At 39.4% G+C, this 14,362-nt stretch overlaps 1 protein-coding gene across 1 annotated transcript in view; it reads left to right on the top strand.

Moving 5' to 3' along the window:
* ELP1 (elongator acetyltransferase complex subunit 1) overlaps nt 1-14,362 on the top strand; it is a 60,519-nt gene that overhangs the window by 6,505 nt on the left and 39,652 nt on the right. The window contains exons 3-10 of the mRNA XM_008141822.3: nt 5,047-5,199; nt 6,779-6,860; nt 7,205-7,285; nt 9,067-9,152; nt 10,872-10,968; nt 11,574-11,664; nt 12,903-13,026; nt 14,003-14,096. Of these exons, the coding sequence (XP_008140044.2) occupies nt 5,047-5,199; nt 6,779-6,860; nt 7,205-7,285; nt 9,067-9,152; nt 10,872-10,968; nt 11,574-11,664; nt 12,903-13,026; nt 14,003-14,096 (808 nt within the window). The remainder of the gene's footprint in view (nt 1-5,046; nt 5,200-6,778; nt 6,861-7,204; nt 7,286-9,066; nt 9,153-10,871; nt 10,969-11,573; nt 11,665-12,902; nt 13,027-14,002; nt 14,097-14,362) is intronic.

The following is a 14,362-nucleotide window of genomic DNA, read 5'->3' as shown; positions in this document are numbered from 1 at the left end:
CATGGAACATTGTCAAAGATAGACCACATGTTAGGACACAAAACAAGTCTGTACAAGTTCAAGAAAATTGAAATCATGTTAAGCATCTTCTCAGATCATGATGGCACGAAGCGACATCAACTATAATAAAAACACCCCAAAACATTCAAACACATGAAGGCTAAGGAGTATGTTATTAAGTAATAAATGGGTTACCAATGTGATCAAGGAAGAATTAAAAAACATCCTGGAAACAAATGAAAATGAACAAAATCTATGGGACACAGTGAAAGCATTCCTGAGAGGGAAGTTCATAGTATTACAGGCCCACCTCAAGAAACAAGAAAAGGCTCAAATAAACAATCTAACCCTATAGCTTAGAACAACAAGAAAAGCCCAGAGGAAGTAAAAGGAAAGGAATAATAAAGATCAGAGTGGAAATAAATTACATGGAGGCCAAATAAACAATACAAAAGATCAATGAAACCAAGAGCTGGTTCTTCAGAAAGATAAAAGATTATAAAAAAGATAAATACCTTAGCCAGACTCATCAAAAAACAAAGACGTGATGACCCAAATAAAATCAGCAATGAAAGAGACAAAGTAACAACTGACACCACAGAAATACAAAGGATTGAAAGAAAATACTATGAACACCTATATTCCAACAAACGGACAACCTCAGTGAAATTGACAAATTCCTGGAAACATACAGTATTCCAAAACTCAATCAGGAGGAATCAGAAAACCCTGAATAGGCTGGTAACAATTAATGAAATTGAAGCAGCAATAAAAAAACACACCTCTCAGCAAACAAAAGAGATGGCTTCATAGGGGAGTTTTACCAAACATTCAAAAAAAACCTAACACCTATCCTCAAAGTATTCTAAAAAATTCAAGAGGAGGAAGGCTTCTCAGCTCCTTTTTATAAGGCCAGCATTATCCTAATTCCAAAACCAGATAGAGACACTACAAAGAAAGAAAATTAGAGTCCAGTATCTCTGATGAACATAGATGCTAAAATCCTAAACAAAACTTTAGCAAACCAGATATAGCAATATGTTAAAAAGATTGTACACCATGAGCAAGTGGGATTCATTCTGGGGATGTGAGGCATGTACATTGTTCACAACTCAAATGTGTTATGTCACATAAACACAATGAAGGATAAAAATCACATGGTCATATCGATAGACTCAGAATGGATTTGACAAAATCCAGCACCCATTTTTTTATTAAAAACTCTGCAAAGTGGAAATAGAAGGAGCATACCTCAAAATACCAATATAATAAAGGCCATATATGACAAACCTATAGCCAACATCATACTCAATGGGCAAAAACTAAAATACATTTCCCCTAAAAACAGGAACAAGATAAGGTTGTCTGTCCACTTTCACTGCTCCTTTTCAACATAGTACTGGAAGTCCTAGTTACAGCAATAAGACAAGAAGAAAAAATAAGCCGAAACCAGTTTGGCTCAGTGGATAGAGCATCGGCTTGCGGACTGAAAGGTCCCAGGTTCGATTCCAGTCAAGAGCATGTACCTTGGTTGCGGGCACATCCCAGTGGGGGGTGTGCAGGAGGCAGCTGATCGATGTTTCTAACTCTCTATCCCTCTCTCTTCCTCTCTGTAAAAAAATCAATAAAATATATTTTAAAAAATAAAAAATAAAAAGCATCCAAATTGAAAGGAGTTAAGTAAAACTTTTTATTCACAAATGAGATGATATTGTACATAGAAAATCCTGAAGATTTTTACCAAAAAACTACATTTATTTCTGCAAAGTACGTAACAAATTAACACCCAAAAATCGATAGCATTTTTATATACCAATAAAGAACTCTCAGGAAGAGAAACTAAAAAAACAATCCCATTTACTATTGCAATGAAAAAAATAAGAAACCTAGGAAAAAATTTAACCAAAAAGGTAAAAATCCTGTACTTGGTAAGCTATAGGTCATTGAAAAAGCAGAGGAAAATACAAACAGTAGAATATACCTTCTTCATGCATTGGAAGAATTAATCATTAAAATGCCCATACTACCCAAAGCAATCTGTAGATTCAATGTAATCCCCACTAGAATACCTTCTTATTTCACAGATCTAGGACAAATATTCCAAAAATTTATACAGAACCAAAAAAGACCTTCAGTAGCCACAGCAATCTTAAAGAAGAACAAAATTGGAGGGATCACAATACCAGATATCAAACTACTAGTGGCCCGGTGCACAAAATTCATGCACGGGGGTGTGTCTCCCTCAGCCCAGCCTGCACCCCCTCCAATCTGGGACCCCTCGAAGGATGTCCGACTGCCTGTTTAGGCCTGATCCTACCTCTGCCGGCCTGGTCACCCCTAACTGCCCTCCCCTGCAGGCTTGATTGCCCCCAACTGCCCTCCCTTGCAGGCCTGGTCCCTCACAACTGCCCTCCCTTGCAGGCCTGGTCCCTCCCAACTGCCCTCCCCTGCTGGCCATCTTGTGTGTTGGAGTGATGGTCAATTTGCATATTATTAGATAGGATAGAGGCCTGGTAAACCGATGGGGGCTGGCTGGTTTGCCCTGAAGGGTATCCTGGATCAGGGTGGGGGTTCCCTTGGGGCGTGGGGCGGCCTGGGTGAGGGGCCTGTGGTGGTTTGCAGGCCGGCCACGCCCCCCAGCGACCCAAGCAGAGGCCCTGGAATCTGGGATTTATTTATCTTCTATAATTGAAACTTTGTAGCCTTGAGCGATGCCAAGCCTCCTTCCTGCTCGCTTATGGCCGCAGCCATTTTTGTTGGGATTTATTTGTCTTCTATAATTGAAACTTTGTAGCCTTGAGTGGAGGCCTGGGCCCACCGGAAAGCTTGGCTTCCTCCATCGCTGGGGCAACTCAAGCCTCCTGCTCACTCCAGTTCCGTGACTGCTGCCATTTTTGTTGGGATTTATTTATCTTCTATAATTGAAACTTTGTAGCCTTGAGTGGAGGCCTGGGCCCGCCAGGGCAGGCAAAAAGCTTGGCTTCCTCCATTGCCGGGGAAACCCAAGCCTCCTGCTCTCTCCGTGGCCGCAGCCATCTTGTTTGGGTTAATTTGCATACTTGTTCCTGATTGGCTGGTGGGTGTGGCTTGCTGGTGTGGCGGAGGTATGGTCAATTTGCATATTACTCTTTTATTAGATAGGATACTACAAAGCCATTGCAATAAAAGCAACCTGGTACTGGCACAAGAATAGGCATATAGAGCAGTGGAACAGAGCAGATACCCCAGAAATTAGCCCACGCCAATATGGTTAATTAATACTTGATAGAGTAGGCAAGAGCATACAACAGAGTAAAGACAATCTATTCCATAAATGATATTGGGAAAATTTGATAGGTACATGCAAAAAAAAAAAAAGGAACTAGATTATCAACTTACACCATACACAAGAATGAATCCAAAAGGGATAACAGACTTAAATGTAAGTTGCAAAAATCATAAAAATCCCAGAAGAAACCATAGGCATCAAACTCGGACATTTCAAGTAGCAGAATTTTTGCTGATACATCTCGTAGGGCAAGAGAAATGGGTAAAAAATAAGCAAATTGGACTATATCAAACCAAAAATTTCTACACAGCAAAGATATCACGAAATGAAAAGGGAGAACATATTTGCCAGTGATACATCTGGTAAGGGGTTAATTTCCAAAATATATAAAGACCTTATACAAAAAAGGAAGAAAATACAATTTAAAAATAGGCAAAAGACCTGAATAGACACTTTTGCAAAAGAAATAGACAGTTGACCCAGAGACATGGAAAAATGCTCAACGTCACTAATCATCAGAGAGATGCAAATGAAAATGACAGTGAGGTACCATCTTGCACCTGACAGAATGGCTACCATAAAAAAAAATCAATGCTGGCGAGGATGTGGGAAAAGGGAATCCTAGTACACATCCTAGTGGAAATGCAGACTGGTGCAGGCACTATGGAAAACAGTATGGAGAATCCTCAAAAAATTAAAAGTGTAACTGCCGTTTGACCCAGCAATCTCACTTCTGGGAATATATTCTAAGAATCCCAAAACACCAATCAGAAACAATATATGTACCCCTGTGTTCATAGCAGTGTTATTTACAATAGCTAAGATCTAGAAACAGCCCAAGTATCCATCAGTAGATGAATGGATAAAAAGGCCATTGTACATTTACACAATGGAATACTATGCAGCTGTACGAAAAGAAGGATCTTTTACCCTTCGTGACAGCATGGAGGCACCTGGAGATTATTATGCCAAGTGAAATGAGCCAATCAGAGAGAGACAAATATCATATGATTTCACTTATATGTGGAATCTAATGAACAAAATAAGCTGATCAAAAATAGGTCCAGAGACAGAAGCATGGAACAGACTGGCAGATTTCAGAGGGAAAGAGTGGGGGGAGAAGTGGGAAGAGATTAACCAAAGAACTGGTTATGTATAGCTTATGGATATAGACAATAGTATGGTGAAGGCCTGGGGTGGGGTGGGAGCCAGGCGGATGGGGAAAATGGTGGGACATCTGTAATACCCTCAACAATAAAAATTTAAAAATAAAATAAAAAAGAATAAGCTGTGTCATGTACTCACCTATAAACCTACTTTTGCCTACCCCTGTATATATTTAAAAGCTATTTGGATTGATTCTAATATCTTCCCTTAATTATATTTTGCTACTAATGTATTTTAGGTGATTACATTCTTAGTCCCCTCCCTCCATCGATAGAAATCTCAGAAAACCATAGTCAAAAAAAGAAAGAAAAAAAAAAAAGAAAGCCATAGTTATTAACTTCATGTTTTATTGGATATTTTTTAAGAGACCAGGCTTTTTGCTTTTATGTTTGCTTATCAAAAATGTTGCATAAACTATTTTTCTTGTTAAATATAGTAGGGTTATGAGAGTCCTTAAGTGAAAGTTTGGATTTTTATCTAGAAAAAAAATTTTTTTGAAAGCTTTTATGTTATAAATGAAGCATTAAAAAGCATTTTATTTCTGGAAATGTTGTCAGTTGTTCTTGTAAGTAGATTGGCTTAATTTGCTTATGTGTTTGTTTTGATGGAAGGTGAGAAACGAAATTTCTTTAGTGGCCGAAGGCTTTCTCCCAGAGGATGGAAGTGGCTGCATTGTTGGTATTCAGGACTTGCTGGATCAGGAGTCTGTGTGCCTGGCCACGGCTTCTGGAGATGTCATACTGTGCAATCTGAGCACACTCCAGGTAAGTACAAGAGTCAGTGTAGAGGAAGTCTCAAGCGTCCTCCAACAGAACCTTGTTTTGCATAGAAGTTTAAATATTCAGGCGATGTACTATTTAAGCATTTTATAAATTACAGTCGTTGCAATATATATTTCTTTACAAAAAATTGTTGGCTTTAGCTATATTTCAAGATTCTTCTAAAACTCAGTTTTGTCTACTGCATTTGTTAATCAGAACAATTACAACCTGGAAAAAACACACCTTGGCCATTCTTATGTGGTGTAGTTCACCTCTTATCAAAATCTGATCCTGAATTGTAATTTATATTTCTCAATTAGAAAATCTTTGAAATATTTAAGATTGCCAAAGGAGATAGATTTCAACCGTTAGCCTCTTTCTCTACTATAGCATAAGGCTGACTTTCCGGATTTCTGTCTTTACCTTTTTAACAGCAAGGGTTTCACACTAAAATAGTCTAAGTCTTTTTAAACTTCTTTGATTACAACATGAGTTGTGATCTCTTTAATATTGATTGTGCAATGAGACTTACAGTATTACTAATAATATAATGATAGTAGTAGCAGACATTTATTCAATGTTTACAATGTGCCAGGCACTTTGTCAAGTGCTTTTCAAGCATAATCTATTTAATATACAATCTTATGAGATAGATAGTTTTTCAGTTCTTTAGAACTAGAGGAAATTGAGGCACAGAGAGCTTAAGTAACTATGCCAAAGTCATCGTTTTCAGAGGGGATATGTACCTTGGCTGTCTAAATCTGATACCTTTGCTTTTAACCATTCCATTTAGTGCAGTAATAAATCTTACTTTCAGTTTATGGTAAGAAATACCAAAGACATCAAGTCCAACTTAAATAGTGTTTCTCATATTTAAAAGGTATGCTTTTATTTTCAAAACTTCCTGTAGCGATTTTTCCTGATTACTGAGCTCCTCCTGTCCATTAATTTAATCAAATGATTTTAATCCTCCCTATTTGTGGCTTTTCAATGTATGCAAGACAGAATCCATGTTCTTATTGTACCTTATAGGAACTTTCACTATGTGTTCCCCAAATTCCTTTTAGCCTCTCCCCTCCCCCATCATTCCTGTGTGTGTGTGTGTGTGTGCGCGCGCGCGCGCGCGCTTATGCTCTACTTACAGCTGTTATTTAACTGCTCCTTTTTTTAAAATTTATTTTGTGCCTCAATATTGCATTTCCCCCTGATGTCTTTTTCCTGGCCCTATTATCACCCTTCAAGGCACCTTTCCAGAAAAGCTTTCCTGAATTCCTGGGCCACTAGTGATTTCCTGCTTTGAATCTTAACTTAATTCCCAGAAACCTCAATTATATCTCTAATCCCACTGTAGAGTCATCTTTTCATCTCCTTCGTGAGATAACTCTGGGAGGACTGGAATGTCCATAGTCACGTCCACTTCCTGTGCCCTGTGTCATGCCTAGTCTCTCAATACCTGATACTGAATAAATGTTTGTTGAGTAAACTCATGGTTGTTTTGTTTTTAATTATTTTGATTATGGTTGTAGTAAATTTTCACTGAGACAGTGGGGTTTTAATCTCTTATTTTTTCTGTCTGTCTCAGCTGGAATGTGTAGGGAGTGTAGCCAGTGGTATCGCAGTCATGAGTTGGAGTCCTGACCAAGAGCTGGTGCTTCTTGCTACAGGTAAACTTGTCATTGATCTCATCTGACTTTTATCAAACATGGCTCCTAATATCTCACAGGGTTAAGCTGTGTAGGTTTCAAATTTTTCTTTTAACAATTATACCAGTGTTATAATTTAGAGAGGACTTTTATGTTAGCCTTACAACATAAATAGCTGAGAATAAGCATCACGTCAGAAGCTCTTTGCATTTATGAGAGTCAAACACTTAGAATGAATTCTCTCTGTCTTGTTCTGACTGTAAACTCCTTCACACCAGCTCTGCAGCTTCCAGTGCCATTGATACTTATGGAATTGCAAATTTGTTGTATGAAAATGAAATCATTCTTGTTTGTGCCCCTTCAAGGTCAACAGACTCTGATTATGATGACAAAAGACTTTGAACCGATCATGGAACATCAGATCCATCAGGATGATTTTGGTGAAAGTGAGTATAGCTTTGTTTGAAATGTCTTGTGACCTGCGTTCCACTCAAGTTTGATCATTGTCTTGCGCACTAATCTCCGTGTCATAACCCAAAGGACTATGATGTTTGAACTTCCATTCATTAAATGTCTGATCGCCCAGTTCCTTTGACACACTCCCAATCTTGAAAGGCATACATCAGAGCCTCTCCCAGTCTGAGAGTTAGCTTTGTCAATAACCTGGGGAATAGAAAACTATGCTTAGGGTCAACTTGATAATTGTTGCCCAGGAAAGGGACTACACTAGCTAGACAGAGGCGGGGAATGTCCAGCCCATGGGCTGTATAAGGCTGCGAAATCATTTGGCCTGGCCCTGCCAAGGCATTATGGATGAGTTAATTAAATGTTTTTAATTAACTCATCCCTAATTAACAAAGATTTTTAACGTTTCCTGAGGTCTAATTTCATGCCTTCTTATTCCACCAACTCTGAGAAGTCATTTAGAAAATGGCTATTCATTTATTCATTCAAAAGTAATTTATTTGTTCAGTAATAATTTTGGGATTGGTATGAACCCAGCAGTGTTAGGTGCTGTAGACAATTTGGCTTTTCTCTTAAGGAGTCCCATTAGTTCACTGATAACTTGATGTGCAGGTATTCGAGTAGCATAAGGGGAGGAAGGGAGTTATGGAGAGGGAAGGCTTCTCAGACGTGGCTACTTCAGCTGAGTCTTGGCTGAATTGGTCTTGGGTAAATGAGGGTGGAGGGTAGGGAAGTGGTTCAAACAAGTGAATAAACCCATTCCAAGGCAAGGTGTTTCCCAGAAGCCTTTGACACATCATAACTTTTTCAGACAACTGTGAATACTTAAGCATCGATGGTTGGCAGGACGTGAATGTGGAATGAAATAAACAGGATGAATTTTGATTATGTTTGGTAGGAAGGGAATTTGGACATTGAGTTATAGGTGATCAGCCATTAAAGGTTTTGATGATACAAGATTGAGTGATTGGTACAGAGGGAAGAGTAAGGGTGACCTGGTAAGAGGTTGCCAGAGGAATATAGGTGAGGGATAAAGAAGGTGGGTGAGGGGCCAAAAGAGGGAATAAATTCAGGAAAAATTTGATTCTCAACAAGGATGGGAGTACATTTTTTGGAATTATCTGAGCAACTATTTTGGAATATGTGTGCATGGTTCCTCTCCTGCCCTAGCCAGTTTGAAAAATACCAGTTTAGAAAGTACAATAGAGGCTTTGGGTATGTAAGGTGAAGAGGAAAGTTTAATGGGACTCCAGCCTGAAGCTCAGATGGTGGGATTAAAGGTACCAGGATTTGAGAGGGAAGGTGGGAATTGCTGGACTGTAAAGGGGTAGGTGGTGAGTTATGTTTTTGGTTTGTTTCAGGGATACATGGTATTACTATGTGAAGTAAGCAAATGTAAGGGGCCAAACCATTGGCATGTAGGAATCTTTACAATCTTGGGAGTGGATGAACTTGCTCAGGGAGCAGGTATGGTCCTGGAAGAGGACAGGATCCAGGATGGGTCTCTGGGGCATTCAGCTTTGAGGCCAGTCATAGAGATAGATAGTAACCAGCATACCTTTGCATGGGGAAGTGCCCTGGGTCTAGCTAATCCCACCTACTTTTTCTTAATGTTGACTGCTAGTCAATTTATTGAGAGGTCTCAGAGCACCCAAGTAATTACCAGTCCCTAACTTCTTGGAAACTAGCAATGAAACTGCTTTTATTTCATTTCATTTAGCTCACTGGCTGTCTTGCATGTTCTCAATCATTTGTTCTCTAGACAAGTTTATCACAGTTGGATGGGGCAGGAAGGAGACCCAGTTCCACGGATCAGAAGGCAGGCAAGCGGCCTTTCAGGTGCAAATGGTAAGGTTGATCTGATGGATAAAGACACTTAGAGGCTAATAAGGGACAGATATCTTGTGCTTTAGTAAAGCTGACACTGTTCAGAAAACCGCAGGGAATGAGTCATCCTAGGACAGTGGTTGGCAAACTCATTATTCAACAGAGCCAAATATCAACAGAACAATGATTGAAATTTCTTTTGAGAGCCAAATTTTTAAACTTAAACTTCTAACGCCACTTCTTCAAAATAGACTTGCCCAGGCCGTGGTATTTTGTGGAAGAGCCACACTCAAGGGGCCAAAGAGCTGCATGTGGCTTGCAAGCTGCAGTTTACCAACCACTGTCCTAGGAAGATCCTTCTTCCTTTTTTAATGCCAGTTGCTTTATCTTTTTTATTTTTCAGCATATGGAATAATTATAATCAATATTCAGTGTAAAAAATAAATCACAGATAGAAGTAAAACACTCTGTCTATCTCTTCCTGATATGTAGAAGAACTGTTTTTATACTTTCCTACATATGGAGATATTAGATATTTTTTCCTGCTTTTTCCTTTTGGATGAAACTTATTTTCCTTCATTCTGGATATATTTTGAAGGTAGATCTATCAATAATAGATTAGGTGTGGGGTGTAAGAAAGTGGAATTCAGGATAATTTGGGGCCTGAGCAAATGAAAGCATTGTGTGTATATTATATGTAGAAATTTCCATGAACTGCCCTTGTAGTATAAACCAGAGGACCAATGCACGAAGATTCGTGCAAGAATGGGCCTTCCTTCCCCTGGCTGCCAGCACCGCCTTTGGTCCGGCCGGGAGCCGCCTTTCTACCTTCCCACGCTGCCCAGAGGCCTGGAGTGGCTGGGGCGCCTGTGTATGCAAATTAACCCACCATCTTTGTTGGGTTAATTTACATACTCCTGATTGGCTGGTGGGCGTCGCGAAGGTACGGTCATTTTGCATCTTACTCTTTTATTCGTGTAGATGAGTCAGTAATACACTGCCTGCCATGTACCGTTTTTCATCTTTCATTATTTCTAGCTGCATTTTGTGAATCGTATTTCATCTTTTAACCCTGCACCTGAGGAAGTTTGTGTTCTGTACCATGGTTTCATTTCGCCTAGAATGAATCTGGTTAGGCTGCCAGTGTATTTCCTGGGGTACAGACTGTGGCACCATTCTGACTTAACCTGTCACAGGAATGGATGATGGCTGCTCAGGCGGAGTTGTCCCCAACCCCGAAAAGTTGGTTTCTGTCTTGAAGGCCTTCAGGATTGAGATGCAAGTGGCACTGGACTGTTTTCACCATCGCTGCTGCCTTGATTATTGCTGGCTCGGCTCTTCTGTGCACTGTTGTGAAGCTTACACAACAAATAGAACTCTCTCTTTCTTCTATTTATATTTAGACAAACAACAATTATTTTCTTGTCGAAGTTACGTGGTAGATTCCTCAGCTCATTGGTGTTAATATCTCGATCTGTAGCTTTTTTCCTGTTGCTTGAAGGCCGTTTTTTTTAATGCCCAAAGAAGAATTTTGTTTTGTTAGAAATTCTTTTCTCTTCTACTGATGATTTCTGCATCTAAGGGTCCTTTTATTAGAAGAGTTCCTAAGGTTTCTATGAAGCTGGTTTTTTCTAGGTAGCTTAATAGCATAAGAAAGATTGACATTTAATAGCCTGAGGCTTGTTTGATTCTGGGCCACTGAAGGTCCTCAGTGACATTTGTCTTTCCTCATCTCTTTAGATTGAGTCTGCTTTGCCCTGGGATGACCAGAGACCACAAATCACCTGGCGTGGTGATGGACAGTTTTTTGCTGTGAGTGTTGTTTGCCCAGAGACAGGTATGGAAATAAATTGCAGTTAAACAAACTAAAAGTTTATCTTATTAAGTTCAGGAAAGTTTATTCTCTCTTTTTTTTAGGTGATACTCAGCATTTTAAAGATTTTTAAAAAATTGATTCTTAGAGATAGAGGAAAGGATAGGGAGAGAGAGAAAGAAACATCAATGTGAAAGTGAAACATTGATCTGCTGCCTGCTACTCAATCTCCACGGGGACTGAGCCCACAACCCAGGCAACCTTTTGTGTATGATAATCCAACTGGCAACATTGTGTTGCATGGGATGTCGCCCAGCCAACTGAGCCGCACTGGCCAGGGCAATTTTTTCTTTCTCATTGAGAGTTTTCTTTTATTACATAAAGATATACTTTAGATGTTAACGAATTTAGAACTAAGAATTCGATGAGTTCTTTGAGGCAATTTTATCCACCCTCCTATGTGTTGGACACACATTTTTACCAAGATTAATCTAATTTGTTTGTAAAACTATGACAGTTTTTATTAATAAAGGGGGGGGGTGTTTGAAAAGTTCCGACTTGACAGTGCTTATCATAATGCTTTAAGCTTGTTTGTTTTTCGTTTTGTTTTCTCTCTACCTACTGCATAGGGGCTCGGAAGGTCCGAGTGTGGAACCGTGAGTTTGCTTTACAGTCAACCAGTGAGCCTGTGGCAGGACTGGGCCCAGCTCTGGCCTGGAAGTGAGTAGGAGAAGAAATCTTTTAACTCCTTCCTCAGAACTCTTGGAACTAAGGGTGGGGGTGAGGGAGAGAGATCAACCAAAGGACTTGTATGCATACATATAAGCCTAACCAATGGACACAGACACCAGGGGAGTGAGGGCATGAATGGGGGTTAGGGGGGCATTGGGAGGATAAGGACACATAGGTAATATCTTAATCAATAAAGAAAAAAGAATACACCAAAAAAAAGGATTCTTGGAACTGGGGTAGAGGTGGTACCTATTGAATGTGGGTGTTTATATAACACAAAAAGAGAATTACTTTTTTTCATTTGGCTGTAAGCCTATATGTTTTTTTCTTTTTTAGTTCCCTGAAGTCTGACTTCAATTTGAATAGTAGATTCTGAGTTTCTTTGCAGATCTCACAATTCCGAGACCCATATGTTTTGTAGGTTATAGGCAGGGTCTCCATGAAGCCATTGTATAAAGCAGAAAATGGTGCTTAGAAGGGAAGTCGCTGTATGCACAGCTCAGTGGGCAGTGGAGTTCTGGTGAGGACTAGGAGGAGGGCTTCCTTCCTGTGCACCATCTCCCACACCAAGGGAATCTGTCTGCTGAGGAACGTGCAGGGTGGATCCAGCCTGATTCTCTTGGCCCAGCACCCTTGTGTGGTCACAGTCTGCTTGTGATTGTGGCTGCCCTTAATATAGAGAGAGGATGTGTCCCATCCACTGTCTCAGTAGCATCTGTTATATGCAAAGCCACTAGGTCTGTAGGTTTTAGATATCTCATTTCCCACCAGTCTTTGAGTAGCAGTTGGATGATAGAGCAAAGAGAAAAATGTATTTGAATTAAAACCTATAGATGAGGTGATTGAGAAGTCTTTAAAATACCTTCCTGAGCATCGAATATTTGCTGAAGTTATCTACTTGAAGGAGAAAAAGGTTATGGTGTTATAGGACATTATACATGCAATGATTTAAGTAAGGTATTGACTTTTTAAAAAGTCACCCAAGTGCATTCTAAATCTGAGGCTTTTGGGGCAAGTGGAGGCTTTGTGCAAATTAGGAAAAGGCACTCTTTCCTCTGGGCAGGCATAGTCTCACTAGGGTGACTGCTTACCTGGTGACATGGAATTTAAAACTTCCTTGGATGCTTTTTGTTTTTGCTGAAAAGAATCATTTCTCCTAATTTTATCTCGTTTAAAGCCAGCTGCATGTACTTGCGGGCCTTCTAACACTCTCTGTTTGCTTTAAGGCCCTCGGGCAGTTTGATTGCATCCACACAAGATAAACCCAACCAGCAGGATGTGGTGTTTTTTGAGAAAAATGGACTTCTCCATGGACAGTTTATGCTTCCTTTCCTCAAAGATGAGGTGAAGGTAGGTGCCTGAGTTGTTTCAGAATAAAATTTAGGGATTTCCCACAGCTATAGAGAAGGTTTATATCGGATGTGGGCATGCGTGTAAATAGAAGCTCCCATGTACGTAGTAATAGAAATAGTGGCTTCTTATAACTAAGTTCATTTGTGGGGGTTTTTTTCTTCTTAAAAATGAGAAATTATTTTTCTTAGATTTTTAAAGAATAAGTGGTACTTCTTTCCCACCCTACATAAAACATAGACAGGAAATAGAAATGCTAGTTTTATTGTTTATTTTGACAAAAGTACAATTCTTCCAGCAATAAAGATGCCTTTCATTCATAACATTGAAACCTTAAGCAGCTTGTGTACCATTAGGATCTTTGTTGGAGCAGATACACATCCAAAGGTAAACTTTAAATAAAGACACTCAAAGTGGAGAGAAGAGGTGGATGAACTCTCATGTACCTATTATTTGTAAGATACCAACATTTTGCACAATTATTTTATCCCCTCTCTCTGGCCCTCACACACAAACATACATACACACACATTTTCATTTTATTTCCTAGGGTTTTTTTTTAAAACTCTAGGAAATGAACTTTTAATATTTTTTTCTAACAGTTAAGAACATTTTTCTTTAAATAACCGTAAGTAACCACAATTACATAATCATACCTTACAAAATTAGTAATCATCCCTTAGTATTATCTAATCCCTAGTCCATATTCAAATGTCCCTGATTGACTAACTATCACTTGCATTTGGTTGTTAAATCTCTTTTAATCTTTAAGTGTAATGCATTTTTTAGAGTCCTCTGCATATGAGGACAGATTACACAGATTTGTTTAATGACTCTGTAGGTTAATAATTTATAGCCAGGGGTCTGCTCCAGGAGAGGATTGTTTGGTTTGTGAGAGCAGGGAATTCAGGTATCATAAAGATTTTGAAGTAAATACATAGTTAAAGGACAATGACAGGTCTGTTTTCCCTACTAGGTAAATTACCTGCTCTGGAATGCAGATTCCACTGTGCTTGCAGTTTGGTCGGAAGACCTTCAAAGGGAAGAAAATTCCACTCTAAAAACGTATGGTAAGACAGCACCATTTCAGCCTTTTGCCCCATAAAATATAGTTGAAAGTAGATGTGGAGTTGCCCTTATCCCTTCTACTTAGTCCTGTGGTGGAATAAAAGATGGTAGAGAGGGGTAGGTGGAGATGGGCCAGTGGTTAGGTTTTGATTATTTATGGTTTCAGCCATGCATCAGTCACGGGTCTTTAGAGAAACAGAATCAGGGCAGGCCAGCAGGCTGGAAATTCAGGTAGGAGTTGATGTTTCAGTCTTATCTGAAATTTATA

Source organism: Eptesicus fuscus, chromosome 15, assembly GCF_027574615.1.
Source record: "Eptesicus fuscus isolate TK198812 chromosome 15, DD_ASM_mEF_20220401, whole genome shotgun sequence".
NCBI classification, from domain to species: domain Eukaryota; kingdom Metazoa; phylum Chordata; class Mammalia; order Chiroptera; family Vespertilionidae; genus Eptesicus; species Eptesicus fuscus.
Note: the sequence above shows the minus strand (reverse complement) of the source record. Positions and strands in the feature narration are given on the sequence as shown.